This window comes from Neodiprion fabricii, chromosome 2, assembly GCF_021155785.1.
Source record: "Neodiprion fabricii isolate iyNeoFabr1 chromosome 2, iyNeoFabr1.1, whole genome shotgun sequence".
Taxonomy (NCBI): domain Eukaryota; kingdom Metazoa; phylum Arthropoda; class Insecta; order Hymenoptera; family Diprionidae; genus Neodiprion; species Neodiprion fabricii.
This window is the reverse complement of record NC_060240.1, coordinates 7,090,776-7,113,508: the sequence shown is the minus strand read 5'-3', so window position 1 is coordinate 7,113,508 and position 22,733 is coordinate 7,090,776. Positions and strand designations below refer to the sequence as shown.

The following is a 22,733-nucleotide window of genomic DNA, read 5'->3' as shown; positions in this document are numbered from 1 at the left end:
ATCATAAACATAAATAAAGATACTCGAACCGTAGACGCGTATCAAGAAATAATTATATGCAATTATATGCAATTACGAAATCGCGAACCTGAAACGAAGCTTAAAGTATTTTCAAATTCTCCGAGAAACTTTCTTTATTTTTTTGGAAATTATTGTAGCGAGTGTGCATACTGGAAAGTTCGACTAATAGAGCTCTTGTTTGTTTAATTTATAAATAAATTGTAACTTGTTTGATATCGTGTTGTGTACAAATATCGTAACAATACAAAAATGCGGAAATGGCGATATTATTTATATTATATCGTAACGGTGGAATTTGAATCTTTCATGGCTGTCCGCAAAGTTTAACTAATGTTTTCAACAATCAACGATGGTAATTAGAGCTTTTGTCTTTGACTGAGAATTTTACAAATAGTCACTAAACCGTTTGGAAATATACTTGTACACAGACATTAAACCATCGGTTAAACCACCTATTTTGTACAATGTTTTTTGTAAATTTAGAGAACTTTCCAATAAAATTCGAAAAATTTCAAAACCTCAGGATAGCGAATCCAATCAGCGACCCCGAAAATCGCATAATACCATCTTGTTGCAAAATTTGCCCCCTCAATCAGCCCAATGACTCGTGACTCAAAGGGTTAAACGAAACCGATCGTTTTCGGCCTTACAAACGCCAACCTTAAGGTAACAAATTGATTCGAGTTTTATCCATTAATTAGCCGATTTATCTACGGGTAGTCGAAACGCGGCCTGTAACAATAAGAGCACAACGGCGGTTAAACTTACGTACGTAAACGTGTTGTAAGCTCGTCGGACCAACACGCGGCCTTACTACTTGCTCGTTCCTAATATCTGCGGAAGCCTCGAGCAATTCGACGCGATTTTGCGTGCGATGCGCGAGCTTTATATTTTGATAAGGATAACGGATGGACAAAATAGCTGGACGTAACCCAGGCCAATTATATTTACCCGGAAATAACGGTTATAATCCCCGATCGCTCGATACGCTGGGAAAAAAAGCTTCTTTTTTTTTTGTTTTTTTAGAATGACCAAAATTTTCCTACAATTACAAATATAGGTAGCTGAAAATACTTTCCTTATCATACGTAACGTCAAATTTCTTGGCAAATTTTTTGGCATAACGTTGCGACTAGACTGACCCAAAAACGTCTCCGAGTTTTTTTTTTTTGGAGATTTATTTTTAACCACAAATGAAATTTTTACAAAATTGAACAACTAATTCCGAAAACAAGGTCTTTAAAAATCTGAAAAGATTCGACGTGCGGTGATTTGATATCGAAAACCACCAAAACAAAAAATTTTTTACAGCGAAATAATTCGATTAAATTTTTTTTACAGTGTTATTTCGTTCGGTTCAAAGAGAAAAATTGCACTTTTAGGGAATAATTTCGACGCCGATGTAAATTTTTTTTCTTCTCATTGCGATAAATTTCGAGTTGAATTAAATGACGTTTGATATCTCTATTTTCTTTTGCCGGAGATTATTACGAATTTCTTCAACCTTTGCGAAATTGTCAAGAAGGTTGAATAAAAATTATCAATAATATTATATGAATAAATTACTTTATTATTTTAACTTCGTCAAAAATGCGCTCCTTTACTTGTATTAATTAATGAAAATAACAGTAATATCATCATTCATTTATCAATAATTGTAGCCAACTGATTTCAAGACACAAACTAGCTGAAATGCAAGAAACGATCTCTTAAAATCATTTTATAATGATTAATTTATTGAAATAATAGTTAATCAAACTGTAAACATCAAAATTATTCCAAAATTCTTTACTTCGACAAATGTATCCAAAAATATATTACACGTGTTTCCAACTCTTAAATTTTCATCAATCTGTGCAACATTGAAACAAAATAAAAGAACAGCGTTAGTATTATTAAAAAAAAAACATCAATGCAACGGTGAAGATTATCGATTTTAACTTCACGTTTTTCTACGCAAAGTAAAAAAAGAAAAAAGAAAAAAAAAAAAACACGTCCTTAAAACATTTACCTTTGTTTCTCCGCACCACGTTGTTACAAGTGAAAATATTCTTTTACAATTAAGCCCGCGTAAACAGATCATCGAGATCCCACTTTGTCCTGACTGGCTATTATTTCGTGTTGATTCTAAAGGAAATAGCGCGAGATACGTTGATCAAAGCGTGTGTGCGCAAGTGTTAAATTAAAGGTGGGTGCACGTACACCTATACCTACGTAAATTAGATAAAGGTGCAGGGAGTTTTCGCGAAAACGGGGACGAAGTGAAAAAAAAGAGAGCAAAATAAAAAAAAAAAAAAAAATAAATAAATAAAAAATAATGGACGTCGATTACACTGCGGTGAGATTCGATTCGAATTGCAGAATACATATATATATATATATGCAAGTTTTGTTATAAAGCTGACATTTCCACGGGGAATGTCATATGGCTGATGAGGAAAGCCGGGTGTTCAATTGTTGATACAAACTTAAGCCCGTTATTTAGCTAGGCTTTACCGCAGGAGGTCGGAACTTAACGGGTACATCTATTCGCAATCAACTCCTCTAGTCCGCAAATAGCATTATCTCGATAGTAATTCTCGATCGCGGATACAAACGAGCTAGATAAGGCGATTGTTATACCTCCGAGACCTCCCCTCCCCCCACCCTCGCCTTCAAATTCGTATGACAATTACCATTTGGACTGTGCAATAATTTTTTCTACGTGTAGGTATATGTTTTTCTGTTCGTCGTTCAACCCTTTGATTCAAACGTTATCGTTCTCGATCAACTTTTGTAACGAATTACGAATCTCATGGCGAATCTGATGTCGGATTTCAAAATTTGAAGACGGCAGATCCGATATGCCGGACGGAAATTTGAAATTCGATCAAATTCGGTGAGAAAACTCGATGCGAGAGTTTTCGGGATCGCTGATTACGAATCTGAAATCAGATTCCGTAAATTCAAAACAATGGACCTAACGTGGTCGACGAAAATTCGATATCTGAAAATACGATCATACGTGTCTTTGACTATTTTCATTTTTTACCACAATCAAAAAACATAGTTTTAATTCCTTTTTTTCCTAATTCCAACAATATTCCAACAGTTTTTTTAACGATTCCTGTATACACGGAATCTTCTAGTTGCCGTAAGAAATGAAATTTTCCTCAGTGTGTAATTGAATCAATGTTATATAATTATTCAAGGAATCTCGAATTTTCTGAATACATTAAAAATTCGACTAAAACCTGCGTATAAGGATACAAATAAACGTTCAAACTTTTGTCTTTTTTTTTTCTTCTAATTTTTCGTCACCGTACGATTGATTCGTTTGTTAAAAATTTAAATCACCGTTAATATTACCGGTGGCCCAAAGACTCGGCTAGTAACGTCGTCGTTGAAAGATTTCGATTCGCCAATGAGGTGGATAGATAAATAGATACATCAGTTTATTACTATACTAGAGTAATGTACCCACGGGTATAAAAGGTGAGAAGAGTAACATAGGAAGTACGGTAACTAAAAATAAAATAAAATAAAAATAGAACAAACCAAAGAGAGAGAGAGAGAGAGAGAGAGAGGGAGGTAGAGAGAAAAAAGCTTAAATCTATGTACAACGGGTCAGACCAGGGCGAACCTACGCAGTGTAAGGAGTGAGTTAACGAGAATTAGAAAGAAATCAGTTAAAGTAAGCTTAAAAAAGTAAACTGAAAGTAAAATTGAGATCCGGTGAAACGGAAAACAAAGGTACCAGAAGAAAAAGAAAGAAAGAAAAAAAATAGAACTAAAAATAGAAATAGAGAGACAGGCATGTAGGAATAAAACGGTACAGTAAGTGAGGGTAAAAAATAAAGAACAACCAAACAACTACCGATTTGTTAACACTCTGACAGACCGCACTCGAACTAACGAGCCTGACGAATATAATCGAAAAGACATTTCTTAAAAGGTGCGACGGTCGGAGCCTCGCGTATGGCGGGAGGGAGAAGATGGAGAGAGAGGGAGAGGGAGAGAGAGGGAGAGAGAGGGTTGGTTACACCTCCGCTCCACAGGTGGTGGGTGGGTGGGTGCAGGGGTTGCGGGGTTGGCAGGTTTGCGTATAATAGCGAGCGCCCTGACAGAAACGGCTCACTCGAGAATCGGGAGAACGGAGAACGCGAATCCATCGACCTGCTGCACATCCCCGTTAGTAACACCCCGGTACCAAAAAACCGACCGACTTACTGATCGCAGCCGACGTCGTCGAGAGGAATAAACGATTTTTGAGAAACGTGCGCGTGTTCGACATTACGAGTAATTTGTTTTCAAACAGCAAGGATTTCCCGAAACACCGATCCGGAGGAAAATCTGAGGGCGGTAGAAGATAGAATTCGGAAAGTAACGAGGGGGAGGAAAATTTGAAAAACAAAAAAAAGAAAAAACAAAAAACCAGCAACTTTATACCTCGGAGTTTCGATTCTTCCTTTCTACTTTTACCGAGGATTAACAAATTGCTATCGGTTTATCTCGATAAAAATTATATAAATATTTACATTTGCATACATATATATTTAACGAAATATATCTTTGTACATCGATCGGATTTTTGGAAGACGAAAATTTCAAGAAATACTATCGACGAGGTACTACGAGATTCCAAAGGTAGGATCATGAGGATTTTTACTTAACGATTTTCTGTGTCATAACACGTTCGTTGAATCTTGATTTCGTTAGTTCGTTAATCTTTCGATATTTTCGACGAATACGATTGTAGTATACGAGATCGTATAGTATCCAAGTAAATAAAATGTTTGAAAAAAAAAAGAAAAAAAAACAGGGTGTAAACAATAAACAATATTTCCAGACACTGTCAAATTAGCGATTCTATGATTTTCAGTCGGTTGTCCGTCAAAGTTTTTTGTATTCTTCTTACTCGGTTTTCCTTTCGCCTTTTTATCCGCAATCGTTCCGGCAAATTTCAATTTTTACAATAATGAAATGGTTGCTTTAATCGCTGTTAAAATCGTGACGACTGTAAAGTTTCACATTTTTCAAAAATCGACGAGGTTTTTTTTCCCCCTTTTTCAGACGTATGACGCACATTTATTTATATCACAGGTGCGCATTACTAAGTTGGAAAATACGGAGAAACATTTATACTTTATTATACATCTGGCCGTTCGGTAAAATGTTTACGCTCCAAGTTGCAAAAATCTTAAGTTAACCTTGAAAATCGAAAATCCTCAAAGTTTCAATGCTCTGTTTCACTGTTAACGAATGCCGGTAATTTTTATTCATTATTTTTAATTTTCGTTTTCTTATAAAATAAGATTTTATTTGTCTTCGGACCTTCGTCTTTTTGAATTCTAAAACAATCGAAAAAAAAAAGAAAAAATTACACGGTAGGCGAACAAATCTGGAACTGTCCTCCTCAAAATTAATCTATAGATCAATTTCTAGGCTGTATATTTTTTCTATCGACGCCATATTGAATATTCCATCGTGAAAATTTGAAATTGTTTCGAGTAAAAATTATTTTTAATCCCAGATTTATTTGCCCGCCGTTTCATATGTTCTAATTATTATCGAATTTCAAAAAGGATCAACGTCTGAAAACGAATAAAATTTATTTACACAAAGCTAAATAAAAAAAAAAAAAGAAACTAGATCTTGATTTTTTTTACTCATCTTTTTTTCAACGTTAAATCAAGATTTATCAACTAGGAGCAGAAATATTTCTTTCGAACAGTCGGACAATATATTTCCGTCAGCCGAGCTGCCGAGAGTTTCGAAAAAGTAGCTCGTTCAACTTATTTTTACGTATCAAGAAATTTTTACACCAACTTTCGCACATGATTCATACCTTTATATACGCGTATAGAATATTTCTCCATTCTCTCACCTGTATCACTCCTCCTCGCTACCCGTTATACGTATTCAGATTTATACTCGACGCTATAGAATCCATTATTTTCCACACCGCGAGTTCCTGCGTTATTCGATTTCATATCGGCGGGTGTATAATTTTCTTATACGCGTTTTCCTGTTTTATTATACTTTTCGCGCATGGAGAATCTATTTCCGAGAACCCGCAAGGTGTAATAATGCCATGCACATTGTACTTTTTCATTCATTTTATTTTTACTAACCCTGCACGTCTTCGATTTGATTATCATTTTCATTTCTCTTCTTCTTCTTCTTCTTTTTACATGCAATTATCAATTCTTTTCTCTACGATCGTCATTTATTTACACGGTACTTTTAAAGTCTCGAGAAGCACCGGTTTTTCAATGTTTTTTTAACGCATCTAAACAAATTCGATAATTTACCAACCGTTTGCGAAATCGAATTTTCATTCATTTTTACATTTTTTTTTTTTTTGTTTTCTTTTTTTGTCTTGTTTCTCACACTTGTCAAATCAATTTCAATTTCGCAAGAGAGTCGCAGTCTACGAAAATTAATTATTGTACCTTACATTTCCATATTGGTTTTTTTTTTTTTTTGTTCTTTTCGTCAAGGATATAAATCGTTTTCATCCTGGTTAAAATCTCGATTATTTCCTGCCAATTTCTCTGAAAAATCGCACTATTCATCCGACATTCGTCCGTATATTGAAAAATATCGTGCAAGCCCACCGAATTTACAACGATTAATAAAAATGATCGAAATCAATATTAAATTAATATTAGTAAACGTGATTCTAAATCGATTTTTGAGCAGTTCGATTGTTTTTTTCTTTTTTTTTGCGAAAGTACATTGTTTCGAGACATTGTGAAAAGAATTTATTCAACGCTTGAGAAACGAATATAGGAGGGAAAAAAAAACACGCACACACACACAAATAACTACAACGATGAAAAAACAAAAGAAATTAAAAAAAAAAAAAAAAAAATTGCAAGTGTTTTTCTTTTTTCACAACTGAGACGCAACGACGCAATTCAATTCAGGATCGGACATTGCGGCCGAGTCGGTACGGAACGTACGTACACACGTATTACGCAAGGAGGAAAAAGAATATTTAACAAGCTTTCGTATCTTTATTCTAGCTTAAGCCTGCTTAAACCGTATACCTATATATCATACTACCTACTGCAAATGCTCGAGCTAGAGTCTCTAAGGCGTTTGATCCGCGTAGAATAATCAATTTTTCATCAGTCTTCGCTTTGGTCCTCCCTCCCTGTCTTCGCCTTTTAGGATCGGAGCTTTCTAGTCTAGAAGCTGGTTTGAAAAAAAATCCGTACACAAGCTGCAGCTTACGCGTTTTAGAATTTAAATCTTTCCTCATCGTCGGACGATTTTTCAACAGGCTCATCGCCGAATCGTTAAAGAAAAAAACCCAAGGAAAAAACTGACGTATAAAAATTTTTCAACGAAAATCTTGCGTTAAATCGAAAATCGAAGAAAATTCTGTTTTTTTTCTGTTTTCTTTCCTTTTCCTTTCAATTTCGCATCGTTTTCTTAGCTTCGAGTGTAAATAATTTTCCTCAAAAATTTCGAAATTTTCGACGTTTCAAATGATCGAAGGTGAGAAAAAACTGTAAAATACGATTACGATTTGCTTCGTCCGAGCAGTCTTGTAAAAAAAATTGCGGTTGGCAAATTTTGTGCTTTGACGAAACGTCGTCCTCGCTTGAATTCATATTCTCATGAAAATTATCCCGTCTAACTGTGTAAAGAAAAAAACTTGTCAGTCCGTAGTTGTACGTAATATTCTCCAAAAAATGTAACGTCGACATTTTCGATCCATCTGATTTCCACATTCAAGCAAAACCACGAATCTCGGTAGGTAATTTTTATCCGTAAAACCCACTTGTTACATCAATCTTTCGGAACATAAGAAATCGGAGCTAAAGGTTCGAATTCGCGAGGCATCGTTGCGGTAAAACCTTGTCCAATTCAACGAATGACTGCGACGCGTTTTACGACGATCCGGTAATCGGATGCATGCATAAATATGCCTACGTATGTATATATATATATACATATACATACATACATACATGTAATACAATAATCGAACTTTGTCAAGAACGATACAAGTTTTTCGTATAAAAATTGACGCGCTGTCAAAAAAAAAAAAAAGAACTTAACGAGAAGGAATAAACGTGCACTTTGGAAAAAAGTGATAGAATATCCTAGAAAAGAAATATATTGCACTGACGGTAAATAATACAAAACGTATACATATATATATATATATATACAATGTAATTATATTATATTAAATCACGTAGAACGTACTTTGACCTTTTTTTTCAACTCTATATACCTCAAAATTGGATTGAGATGCAATTACTTGCAATCTCGTTATATATGCCGTTGTTATACGTATGCGTATAATAATTGGATTCGTTTCGTGCAGATTGAAACGCGCTTTTGCACAACATTTATTCACGCGTATAAATATTAATCGTCGAAGTGGGTTTATTTGTTTGTAATTTTCATACAAGTAATTGATAAAACACACTGGCCGATGTCATCCGGTCTTTGCGTATGCATATAGAAAATCGTACGATTGTTGTACATGTCCGTTATTGCGTTACTTCGACCTACAATCTTTATTAAGAAAAAAAAAAACAAAAAAAGAAAAAAAAACACACATTTACGATCAATTATATTAACGCACGTTTTAGAAATTTATTCATCACTATTCGGTTGGTATTACACGGTAAATTTGACCTTGTACCGAAAGCAAGAGGAAAAAAAAAAAAAAAAAACATTTCTTACAATGACTCGAAAATTCTAGTAACAACAATCGAAAACAATACAGCAACATGCTGTGTATTAGATTTTCTGGTTACGTTTGGGATATCGATATTCATTTTTTACCCAAAACTGCATCTTCGAATTACGGCAAAACATAATTAACAACGATCAAAAATCCATCTCAATACGTGCAAAGACATTTATTGAAAATAAACCTACACAGCCAATTTCACGGCAATAAATAATTTCTTGACAGATACGTCGAATACTGGATTAATATCGAAACGTCGGCCGAGTCTTATAGAGCAATTAACAAAACCTTTCCCTGATAATAATTTTCTTCATCGTCGTCATCGTCGTGATCCACCCGAGATATTTTACTCCAATAGGGAAAGTTCTTTAGGGATTATTTGAGCTCAGAACTTCACTATCCGTTAGAAAGTTTTCTTGACAGTTAATTCTGGGATACGAACGGTTTTATATATATTTATACATATATATATATGTATATATATATATGTAAAATATATAATATATATGTGCAATGTACATAGATATTTTTCATTTTTGCGAGACATTAATTACACGTCGTGTTCCTTGTTCAACGGTCGTATATGCAAAAATTTCAGGATAAGATAATTGCAAAAGCATGGATGAAAGTATTCAGCATATGAATCTTAATTAACAAAACGAGTAAAGTTATTCGATTCTCATCCAAGTCTAATTGCAAAATTTTCCAACTCCTACGACAACGGTTGTCTTTGATTATTTTTATTCTAATTCCAAGTCTATTTTAACTATATTTTTTTCTTCTTATACGTGTTTGCATTCGCAACAATTGAATATCAATTATAATACAGCTTTTGCTTCGTTCTAACAAGATATCAAAGATACGAATATTTTCTTACATCGATTATCCCTTTCGCTATTCGCGATGTATGAAAAACAATCCTCAGGACTGTAGTAATTAAGCTTTTATACACTTACTCGAATATAAAGGGTCAAACTTGTTGTCGGTATGGAAAGTTTTTCGCAGTGAAAACTCGGGTGTCGCATCGTCGCGGTTTTCTTTGCAGCTAACTGAGGAGACACGTTACTTCGCACGTCGCGCTTAATGTCGAGAAGTTAAGCCGTATCTTAAATTTAAGGAGCTGTAACCAGCCGAACAGGCTACATATACGCGTTAATTACGTCACACCAAACTTCAACTACAAGTCAAACTTTTGTTCAAGATGATATTTTTTTACGTACATTAGGGTGGTCCTTGATGGGGTTGTTTTTTAATTTTTAGGCTCTCAGGGGCTTGAACGCTTTCAAATCGATTAAAAAAAAATTTACCTGAAAATTCAAGCTCTCCGTATCAACTCTTAAAACAGTTCGATTCGCGATCGGAGTATCTTGTGGAAATAAGACGGGAACAAACCTGTTCGCTCTTTGAAATTCTGTAAGTCGTTGACGAACGTACCGACAATAATGGAAAATACGTTGTAATATATTTTACGATACAGTCGTTTATTTCGTATCTATACTTGGCGGGATGATAATTTTATGAAAATTAAACTTTGAACGTTGTTTAACACACGAACGATTTCGTTTGCGAATTTTATGCGTCAGAGCTTTTTTGCTCTAGCGTTCGATTCACTACAAAAATATCGACTCGCCGTTATTGTCGGTATATTCGTCAACGACTTGTAAAATTTCAAAGAGCGAAAAGTCTTTTCCTAAGATACTTCGATCACAAGGCGGATTGTCTTAGAGTTAATATAGAGAGCTTAAATTTTCAGGGAATTATTTCTCTTTAGTCAATTTGATAGCGTTCAAGTCCCTGGGAGAGTAAAAATTCAAAAACAAGGACCCAATTAGGGATCACCCTGATGTATATATACGAGGTAGTCCAATGTTTTTTCAATTCATTTTTCATCGGCTAAAATGCACATTGATGTGCAAAAAGAAGCGTAGCTCCCAAACAACGACCGGCTCAAATTCGCGTCGAATGTAAAAAAGCTTTCTTTTCAATCATAGAAAATTCAAAAAAATGTTTCAAATTTCTCAAGAACGTCGTATTTGAGAAAAACCAATATTTGTACATATTTCGTTGAGAACTACGATTTACGATTTCTATAAAATTCCAAAAGAATTATTTTCCAACAATTCAGAAAAAAAAAAACACAATTTTTTCCCAAATGCACAGTTTTCGATTTATGGGAGAAAATGAGATCTAAAATACCAACCTTCTCCTAAACGCCGGGTAACAAAAAAAATTTGAAAAAAATTATAAAATGTATACTTGGTGCAGCAGAAGTAGGAAATAAATCGGCGATGAATTCGGTGGAAATCGGGGTCAAAAACCTTCTTCACGTTCGTTTGGAACACCCCATACATATAAGTAATTTATGATACAAGTAGCCTTAAGGAACTCGGAGCTATACAAACGGAACGATGACGATGATTGATGATGATTCGAAATTGATACTTTGTTGTAATCTAAGTATAGATATGTGTACGTAGGTGCGTGTAAGGCACGGAATAAAAAAAAAGCCGGACAAACCGCAATTTGAGCTAGCGAACAATTCCAACTTTTCGAAACAAAATTATCCCGCCTTCTTGTAAGTTCGTACATGTTTGGCTCACAATTGAGAACACCGCGGAATTTGATCGCAAGCCTGTGATACGGTTTGTGTTTCAGTTTCATTCCGTTACACAGCGAAACTTGTCCGACTTTGTTCGCTCGCTTAATAATAGGAGAAATTTCGTTATTTTGCCGTATAACTGTGGAATTAGGTCGTGTTGAAATTTATCGGAAAACTCGTGAATTTTTTTTTATCGAAATAGTTCATTAGCGAATAATCTACATTCGATAAATAATAGCTCAATTTATTTCCGTATCAATTTTATACGAATCATCCAAGCTCACGAATTATTCGTGATACGAATATATTTTTAAGCGATTAAACATTAATTCATCGTATGAAATCCACATTCATTCTAAAAAAATTTGTTTTCACAATCAATGGAGGAGTTGAATATAAATTCAAGATTGAAGGATTTTTAGATTTGTTAATATCGGAATAACGATACAATGTCTCAAAAAAATTGTCGACAGTTGAGCTTTTTGAATGAAAATTGTTGCCTTTTTTTTTTTTTCTTATTTTGTTGGTATTTTGTACAATGCGGAAATTGTTTTAATCCAATTCAATTTTATTGACCACAATTTCGATTCCTCGATGTTTAATTCGTGATATTTTCGTTTAGAGATTAGTTTCACTCTACCGTACAACGCCTGTGAAATCTTTCGCAAAATTTTCGCAACGCGATCAGCTGCGATAGTTGGTCGAATTCTCAAGCAATAACAACGAATGAACAACGGTACAAAGGAATTATTCACGATACAGTCAGTGATGAATTTCCATTGAAAGTAGTTGAGCTTTGCTCGGCCGTATATCTGCGGATGATAAAAACTAGAAAAGGGAGAAGGGGAGAGAAAAATGTTCGTACGACGCTGCGTGCAATTTATAAAACACAATTGCACCGCCGACTCATGGTCCGCTCAATTTACCAAGTAACGCACAACGACGAACAACGCTTTGCAGCTATATCTTGTCAATAAACGCTCAACGGCGACAAAGTTCCAATTTGCATCGTGCGACTCGAGAGCAGTGACGCGGATTCGTTTGAAAACCGGAGAAAACGAGATCGGTTAACCGATAAACGCTGGACAAAGCGATATCGGTAAATTGGACAAGAGCCGGCCGGACATTTTATAAATTAATCCTCCGTGAGAAAAACTAAAATCCCCCAAAGCCGGTTTCCGATTTGTCCGAGCGAATTTCTTCACTCTTCCAACCGAGGCTGAAATTTCAAAACAACTCCTGGGGGCAAAACAAGATTGGTGAATTAAACAAAAACTGGACGAAATGAAGTCGATGGTTGGACAAAAATGGAGAAAATGAGATCGGTAAATTGGACAAAAATTGGACGAAATTAAATCGGTAAATTGGGTGAAAATTTGACAAAACGAGATCGGTAAATTGGACGGAAAATTGGACAAAACGAAACCGGTAAATTGGACAAAAATTGGACGAAATGAAATCGGTAAATTGGGTGAAAATTTGACAAAATGAAATCGGAAAATTGGACAAAACGAAACCGGTAAATTGGACAAAAATTGGACGAAATGAAGTCGATGGTTGGACAAAAATTGGACAAAATTAAATCGGTAAATTGGACGAAATAAAATCGTTAGCCGGACAAAACGAGATCGGTAAATTGTAAAAAATCTGAATAACATGAAACTGGTAAAACGGCCAAAAGCTTTTCAAAATCCTTTCCAACAACGGAATGAAAATTTGTGTAAAAATCCCACTTTCACCCCCAATTCTCATCGGTGTAAGAGAAACCCGTGCAAAATCATAAAAAAATCCGCGACGTTCAATAAAGGTCAAAGTGACGCTTATAGATGCACAGAGGGGAAGATTCCTCGTCGGCGTCAATCGTCGATTTATCTTTCAAGATAATCGATATACCCGAGAACGACGCGTACGATAAAGAAGTACGCATGTATCTGACAACGGAGTCGTCGACAAACGTCGCGTTGAATACTAATGGTCGTGGAATCTCCTTTCGTCGTTTACAATCCTCGGCTGGCTGATATTATTGAATGAAATTGCGTATCCTGTATACTCGAGACCCGCTTCTTCTCTCCCTCAATATTCCGACACGTTCGTTATTCCCACGCGTCTCCCCCGTCAATTTTCTTCCCATGTTTACGAAGGTAGGGAAATATTTCCTTCGCCTATCCCGAACCGCGAAATAAACTCGGCCAACGTGACAATAGCCGATGCGCCAATCGCACGGAGACCTCGCCACGTTTCTCATCCCCGCTTAATGGGGCTTCGGTTTCTACCTACTTGTTGCTCGCCCGTTCTACCGATGTAATATGTCCGGGAATATCCAACCCCCTCCTAGAGAGGCGGATTTTATTCCCTTCCTCCAACTTTATCGCCCATCGTTAGTCGCGCGGTTCGATCACCCCGAAAGTGTATCGTCGCGAATTCGTCACGTGGTAAAAATGGCAACCGATCGTCGAGAGTGTTCGCGGATAAGCGGACGTCTCACACCCTCCAACGTCTAACAATTTCGCTACATATCGGAAATAACAACGCCTCGTTATTTTTCATTTGGGAGTATCGAGGATCTCGAATATTTGTTGGACAACAAAATTTCGACAAATCGTTTTGCCTTTAATATTATAGAATATATTAAGAAGCGGAAAAATCGGGAACGCGCATCTCTTCGTACTCGATACTTGATGAGAATTCTATTGCCGTACTTCGAATTCGTTGAATTTAATCACGCAGCGATTGATTCGACATGATTTTCCGGGCTTATGCACGCGGATAGCGGTCTCGATTAGGAATCGGTTGGATCCACATTTGCCTAAGTTGTTTACGATTCAATCCCTCGTACGAATATATGCCCCAAAACGATTATTTGAACTCAAAATATTCTCCATCTTTTTCACTTTTAAAGTAAGCGTGAATAAAGACTTGTTTAAAAGGTGGAAGAAATTGTTATGTTAAATACAAATTGGATACACGCGTGTCGTAACTGTGAATCTTTGATTGATCAAGGTCTCCAGCGAGATCGGAATTCAAAATTCCCGTATATTTCCGTTAATTTTTTTCGAAACTCTCGAATATTCGTATACAATGATTTTTACGATGTTTGTGAATTATCACGATATAATCAACATCGAACACCGTCGTATTCGATGATTTTGGATGAAGTAAAAAAATGTAAAAAAATGAGAAAATAAAAGGGTCGCAATACCGAATTTTCAAACACGCGAAAGTGTATTTCATAGAATTTCAAAATGTAGAAAACCGAAGTACAGAAAATTCAAAACAAAAAGTAACGTATATAAAATCACAACATAAAACTGTCACAATGTTATTGTATTCCGATTCGTTGTGACAATTTTATGTTACAGCTCTCTATCCTCTAACCTTTCGAAAATTTGACTCTGCTACGTTTCGATTTTCTACGTATTTAAAAAAAACTCTATGAAACCGATTTTTACGTTCTCAAAAATTCGACATTGTGACAATTTACATCTAAAAATTCGTTCGTCGCTTGGTGAACGTATAAACGGAAATTTCATCTCAAATTCTCGGTGTCTGTGGAAAATTCTCATAAGATTCCGGTATTTTCAAGAGCAATTTGAAGTTCCCGGTTGTTGAACACCCTGTTGATTGTTTCCGCGACGGACAAAACTGTTTCTATTTTCTCTGCGCCCGATTTTTTTTTTTTTTTTCTCACGAGTCAAAAAAATCAACGAAGTAACGAAAAAAAAAAAGCGATTCCCAAAATATTTCTCCGAGCATTTAAAAGAATAAATTGCTGTACGTACAAAACAATGCCAAAAAATATGACACACCTGTATAAATAATATTCGTTTAATTTCCGGCCGGCCAATTTATATACAACTCGATAATAATTCATCGGAAATTCGTAACGTCTGTTTTAGCAATGACTTCAATCAGGGGAGACGCTTTCGGAATTTTCAACATTAGGACCGTGTTCTGGACTCTGGCTTTTCTGCTCGCCTGCATCCTGAGCAGTAACAACGTCCAGGCTGATGGGGATCCGGGAGCTTTTTACCCCAACAGTTTGGCCAACGATCCGGAAAACTTGGTGAGTTTGTGCAGCTTGCGTTTGCTTACTTATAATCCGAAATCGTATATTCAATAAATGGTAGGAAAAAGAAACAAAAAAAAAAAAAACATATAAAAATATATACGTAAACAAAGCAAAAATCATACGCAACAACGACCCGCTTGTAAAATTTTTTTCCCATCAGCAGGAACGCAAAGTTTCTCGAACCTTCGTACGATTTCAATGCTTTGTTTATTCTTAACGAAAAGGTGTTGAAAATCGGTGTACTTTTAAAGAATGTCATCTGCGAAAAAAAAATATTGTGCGTAAAAAATTATCAACCCCGATTTCTCATTGGCAAAAGTAAACAAGATCGTCGGCTTAAAACTAATACGGTAACCTAACTTGATCTTGTAGCTTGCATTTAAACTCCCTCGTGCATTGTATCGTGCGTTGATGAAATTTCGTCGATTTTCCCTTCGGCAGGACTCGCAGCTAAAATAATTAAGCGAAACTCCACGTATATAGTAACTACACGACGTGGATATCATATTATATGAATTTCCGCGCGGTTTCGTCGGCCGAACTAGCGAATATACCGGGTATTTCCCAGTTAATGATGTTACCGAGGTAATAAACAATGTGCTTATACAGACGCCACAAATAAGCTCGTATTTATACGTAGAGAGCTACCGATAATTTTCAAAGTCAATGCGTTCCGTTTTTTTGCAAAACCTTGAATTTTGAAGAATTAATTTAGCATTACTTTGGAAGGTATTTGAAATCTCTAAATGAAGAGACGATAAAAAAAAAGGATTGAAAAAATCAAAAAATAAAGAAAAACCCGAAACTGAACGAACGCGACGAAAAATTTACGTTCCGAGACTCGACGAATATTTAATCCATATATGTGTGTGAAATTTTCGCATGGCTATAGTTGGAAGGTTGACACGCGACGAAGGTGCTTACAAAACAAATGAGAATATACCCCGATCCATTGCACCGTGGTCTAATTGATTAATTATCGGGTATCGATGGAGGCCGCAAGTAACGCGGGGTGTTTCGCCCATCTCAATTAGCGGTGGATGGGAATGATACGGAGAGTTAAAGGAGCGCTGCGGAATCGCTTACGACCCTCGGTGTTTGCGCAAACCTCGTCCAGTACGCTAAGAATGATAAAAAGAATCATCAATTTTCGATCGGATCGATTATTCTTTCCGAATTAATCGAGGCTAATCGATCACTTTTCAAACTAACGTTAGTTTTACTTGTGTTATACTTTTTACTCCCGTTAACGTCGCGATAAAAAATAAACTAGTCTTTTCCATTACCAAAAAATTAAAAATTCCCTCAAGTTTCCAGGTGAGCCCGACAACATACTTTTCACCGTCTTGAATTTCACCCTCGATTAAACCTCTGCCCGCAAAACGTAATCGATTATTCGAAATGTCGTTTTACATTTTCAACCCTTGTTACATGCGTGAGACATGTTTAATAGAGAAAAAATAAATCCCGATCACGTACAACCGCTTCGTCGTTTTACAGAGTGAGGTACTTGTGGTTGAAAATTATGAGGGTGAAAATCGCGAATCAGATTGCGAGAAGGTGAAGAACCTGAGTGCCATTGATCCCTGGGTAAATGTCATCCCCTGAATGTTTCTCTTCTTGTGTTTTTTCTTTTTTTCTCTTCTTTTTTATCTCTCTCGCTCACTTTCCTTATAATAAAAAAGAAGAAAGAAGAAACCTCCAAGAGATCATGAAACGCCGGACCCGCCCGCAAGAATATTTGGGCTTTCCAAAAACCATAGAACAAACATAGAACTTGGCAGGAGGAGAATATTCGTATAAAATCATACATAACAAAAAAGAATATCATAAAACCATGAGTTGGTATTGTGATGGCAATTTCAATGTTTATTTAGATCCGAAATCCATTGTGATTTATAAAGTGAAAATTGTAATCCCAAGGAGAAAAACACGTTTTTTCGAGATAATTTTCCTTGTCCGCCGGTCCGTCGCGATGATCTCGAAAACGGTCGAACGAAAAATCTGAAACCGACAGCACTTGGCAGGCGAATGAAGAAAGTTCTTGAAGAAAAGTTGAAAAAAAAAAAAAAGGACATTTGTGGATAAATGAAAGAAGATATACATGTATATGAACTGGGGAAAAACATGATCGTTTATTTAGAAAAAAAAAGTAACGAGGGACAACAAATTATATATAATTATCGGTAAAAACATTGAGCCACGAAAATTTTTCGTGACCATCGTTTCGTTGCAAGATCCTGTAAGTTTTCAATATTTTCGTCGAACCGTTTAACGGAGATCGTCGCGATAGTTTGTCGGACAGACATCCGTAACGAAATTTTTCTAAAAGAAACCAATGTTTCGGATTCCAGACGTTCGAAAATGTGAAGATTCGTTGTGATTCGAAAAAAGTGATTTTCAAAGGCGACGAAAAGTTGGAAAAAAAAAAAAAAATAAAGAAGAAGATCACGAAACGAGGGTAATAAATGGTAAATTTTTTTTTTTTTTTTCAATTTTACAGCGCCTGGTGCAAATGCTGCGACAGCTTACCCAACGCGGGAGAGAAATCGACGAACGAGCTCGTGAGATAACCGAGGAGGAAATCGCCATCGAAGGAATACTCGAAGCAAAGGCCGAAATGATGATTCCTCCGGCGGCATTCCCGAGGGACATATTGCCCGATGAAGAAGTCGGGGAACCACTTCCGGTACCGAGTGCCATAATACGCCCTATTCCGCCGCGTTGGGAAAAACGTGGAAGTTGTGAGTAGCATATTTTTCACATCTTGCTTGGTCAAACGAACGCATCGATCGTGTGACGGAGGATGCGGAGGATCGGGAGAAAGAAAAAGAAAAAAAAACGAAACAAGCTTTTCCATCTGTCGAGAAAATCCCTCGGATTCTATCCGTTTAGTTCGATAAAAAGATATAAATAATTGTTATGCTATGTTTGATTCGCATACGATTCTTAACGCTTCTGGGATGTTTTTTTTTTTTTTTATTTAACGTCACGCTGAGAAAAATTTCATTTGTTACAGTAACTAGAAAAATTCAGTAAATCGGGTACCGTTAAAAAAAAACTGTTTGAATATTCCTGGAATTAGGAAAAACGAGCTACGCGTAACTATTTTGCGCTATTGTCGATTATTTTTCGTTATATAATCGGTATTAAAATTTTCAATTATTATTACAGTGCATTTTAGTTATGGTGCAAAATAACAGGTCTCATAAGATCTGTGAAGAACGATTTAGACATTGGTATTGAGTAGAAAATACCAGAGTTTAAGCACTTTGAATATTTTTGAGTATAAAAAAAATCTTTTCTCAGAATGAAAACATTATTGATGTTTAATTTAAACGTTTTGTTATTTTCTTTTTCTTATTCCTATACATCGATTCAAGGAACGAAGCTCTTTTCATTATCATTAATAAATTCCAATTTTTACACAAGATTTTCCCTGAGCCGTCAATTGCGTTGAGAAGACTGAGAAAAGAGTTTATTCATCGTTGACAAACCTATGTTTTCAATATTTATTTTGAAATAAATGTTTCGTTGTTATTATCAAATTTTAACTGTGCCAAAAATAATGTTCGATAAAAATTTCTAAACATTTGACTAATCGTATTTGATTAAATTAAAATTTGATGACAGCAAAGAAATATTTACTTCCAAATACATATCCAAATATATAGTTTCACAACGGTGAATAAACTTATTTTCCTCGCTAAAAACGAGTAAATTTCGTTTTCAAACATCATTCGATGATCCAATCACACGATTACACATAACGATAAAAATCACCATCGTCATTCTTATCCGTGTAAGACCGGATTGTCCGTAATCTTCCAGAACGCGTGGGACGCGTATAAATACACACAACGGAAGGAAGAATAATCAGCCGATGACGACTCGGCATAACCGGAAATTGAAAATTGATATACGCGGCATATCATAGACGACATAAATTCCGTATACATATAGATACAGGTGAATAGATACGTACGATATATACACGTAGTAAGGGAACGTAGGAGAATTTGCAGTTCAGGGATGGTGGAAAAACAAAAACAAAAAAAAAAATAACCGCGTGGAAAACAGTTTCATTACCTGCATGTTTTTTTTTTTCACGATTTCCTTTTTTTGAAATCTGATTTCCAACACGTTCGTCTTCGCATGCGACGCGGTATAAATACCGGTTAAAAGGTTAATAACTCAATAAAAAACCTGACACACGAAGAAAAACGTGCATAGATACGTTATAAAGAGAAGAAGCGTTATCCCGTGCCATCCGCATTGTCCCACCACCGCCACCTCGTACGTCATCGAACACATACGTGTAATATACGTATGCATATAGGTGTATATATATAAATGTTACATGGATAAATACTGTATGTGATATGTATATTTGAACGATGCGCGCAATCCGATTGTCTCTATTGGCGAATTCCTCGCGGGGGATCAAGGGGAACCTTGACTTCGAATCGTGAAATTATTATACGTACAGTGTGTTGTTGTTGTACGGGGTGATCGCGTTTGTTGCAAGTTTGAAAATCGATCTGTAGAATTTTCGGTGTCCGAAGATGTCAAAATTAATGAAAGTCAATATTCGACGAGTTACGAGCCAGTGACTAAAAATGTTTTTTTATTGATTAAGTGTAACGAGACTAAGAGTTGAAACGAGATATTCATTGACAATAAATACAGAGTTAAACGCTGACATTTGATTACTCGTGAAGCTTGAAATAAGTTTGAAAATCTATGCCCGCGTCGTCGCACAATACTTGTGCGATGGATGATTTATGAAAATTTTTAAAAATAATAGATGGGAAGTAATAGAAAACCAACAATTGAACAAAGAAGAATTAAAAGATAGCGAGGAAAAAAAGGCAATCGTGTAATTATGAAAGTAGAAAATTTATACAAACTAGAAAACTAATTTTCACTTTCTACCTGGAACTATATCTTTCGATTGTTGTAAAAAAATGAAAATAGTCAAGGACTGAGCGGTAACCGGAATTAAAAATTTCTCTCAGTGTACGGTTGAAATCGAATAAACTTTCACTTGTTACACCGTGTAGATACTGCAGATATTGCAAACTTGTTTCGACAAATTGCAACATGCGGCGTGATTATTGTGCATTTTATTTATTGTAACCAATCGATCGCGCATCGCGATGTCTGACCAATTAGACTTGTTTAACACTTGACCCGCGAATCGTGACGTCACCATCGAACATCAATTTGACTCCTGTTGCACCCTTGCAATAATTAAATAAATCCCGCGACTAACGATAGGAAAATACGCGCACATTATTATGGCCAGAACGCAATTGTTGCGGATCGGGGCGAAGTTATAATTTTTTTGTTTTTTTTTCAAACTTTTTCAAGCGTTTTTTAAAAGAAGAAAACAAGCTAAGCCTGCATAGCAGACGATAAATTTGACGCATTCGCGTTTATTACATCGCAGTGTTGCCGTTTTTAGTAAAATTCTACTTTTCTAGTACGCTAATAAACTTTATCATTTTTTAGTAAATTTAGAAATATTTTAGCACAAACGCTTTTCATGATTTTTAAAAAAAAAATTTTGAAACGCGGTTTTTCCAGGCAACATTGCCTCTTATTCAAACTAAACCCCATCGATGTAACATGCCGTTTACGTACCGATGCAATACCCTATATTTTTCCGATCATTTTGTACATTTCTCGCGTTAAAATTTAAACTTGGAAAATTTCGTACACTTTTGCGTGGGCTACGCATGCGCATAAGCCTGCCAAATGAGATCTTTCATTGGTCTGCCTTACCGACAAGACCGAAAACAATGAAAACACCATCCGGCGGGAAAGAACATAACCTCAAAATAGTTGAATTCCACTCGATACATTCCACAACCTGTCCGTTCCTTCTTTTTTTTTTTTTTTCACAGAGCTGCTACGTTCTCGATCACCTACCGGAGTGGCAACACTGATTACACGCGCTTTTGTCATTGTATTATCGATCCATACTCGTAAAGTCGTAATGCACGCGGATCGCTTTAATAAGAATTGCACTTCGTGAAGTTACGACGCGAAAACTGGATACACGAAATGTACATCGTGTAAATATACACGAAGTATTATCCACACCAGTATTTTTCATCCTGAAGCTTTCTGGTTTTCCTGAGAGAAAGATGGTTAATTAACGTAATACGAACGAGACGCGGATCCACCATTCGAGACAGCTCTTACTTAGCACGCGCCGTTTGATTAATCAGACTTTTCGCACGAAGAAAAGAATTGAAAAATGAGAGGGGAAAAATGCAGATATAAATATAAATAAAACGCAACACGACAAACAGCGTTCAACGAAGTATTACCATCTTTACAATTTTCCCGAGACTGATACCTAAAATAAATTCTATTTCGTCATAACGATAAATGTACTCTCATTTCTTACGAACCTTATTCTGAGTCAAAATATTCTACATATACCTAAATTTCTTTTGAAATTATTATTTATTCATTTATTTTTTTTTCTGTAATTTCAATCACGTATTTCATACAATTTTCTTTTCAAGTTACACGTGTAATAATAAATTATATGGGTACGTATCTCGTATCTCTACAGTTCGGGAGGGTGAGAAGAAAAGAAAGACAAAAAAAAAAAAAAAAAATGTATCGAATTCGTTGCGTTTTTGTTTTTAACTCTTCCTACATTCGCGTTAATATTAAGACAAATATCTCTGCTGTTTGTTTCAGATATGGCGCTGTGTCATTTCAAGATTTGCAACATGGGTCGCAAACGGCAATCGTAAGTGCACCAGGTCTTGTGCCGTTGTACGCGTTTTTGAGAATCAAAAACAAACAAAAAAAAAAAGTACAGAATAAATAGAGAAATTTTTAAAAATAAGAAAAAAAAGAAAAAGAAAAAAAGAAAAAAATTACAAAAAACAAAAACGAATGGTAGAAAAGATGCGAAAATAAAATATCCCGAAAAAATACAAAGAAAGGGGAAAAAAGCTTGGAAAAAAAAAAATGAACAACTTGTCTTTAAAAAGAACCCTGCGGCTCTCTTGCAATCTCAAAATGAACAATCTTCCGACACCTCGAAAAGAAGGAATGTCTCTCTTTCTATTTCTATTTCTATTTCTATTTCTATTTCTATTTCTATTACCCCGTTCGCTATTTCTCATTCACCAACCGCATTTACAAAATTCCGCATTAATTGTGCACGCACGTTAAAACGACAGCAAGACAAATTTTGGTAAAAAAAAAAAACCTATCGCTTTTACACTCGTAATGGTATTATACATATAAAACCATACGCATGTATAACGATAAACAATTTAAAGCCTCGATTATATGCATAATATAGCCACCTA

At 35.6% G+C, this 22,733-nt stretch overlaps 2 protein-coding genes across 9 annotated transcripts in view; one reads left to right on the top strand and one right to left on the bottom strand.

Annotated features, from left to right (window-relative positions):
• LOC124175461 (DNA ligase 3) overlaps window positions 1-22,733 on the bottom strand; it is a 78,885-nt gene that overhangs the window by 50,476 nt on the left and 5,676 nt on the right. The window lies entirely within an intron of this gene.
• The window catches only part of LOC124175472, a 35,446-nt gene that overhangs the window by 8,246 nt on the left and 4,467 nt on the right, over window positions 1-22,733 (top strand). For 3 of the 6 annotated variants that reach the window (XM_046555771.1, XM_046555769.1, XM_046555768.1), the window contains 3 exons: window positions 15,218-15,384; window positions 17,894-18,134; window positions 22,111-22,162. In XM_046555771.1, coding sequence (XP_046411727.1) covers window positions 15,220-15,384; window positions 17,894-18,134; window positions 22,111-22,162 — 458 coding nt within the window. In that variant the 5' untranslated portion in view covers window positions 15,218-15,219. Of the gene's footprint in view, window positions 1-4,143; window positions 4,648-12,254; window positions 12,421-12,487; window positions 12,643-15,217; window positions 15,385-17,893; window positions 18,135-22,110; window positions 22,163-22,733 lie in introns of those variants that run through there. The other 3 variants (XM_046555770.1, XM_046555773.1, XM_046555772.1) reach the window with 3 other exon arrangements.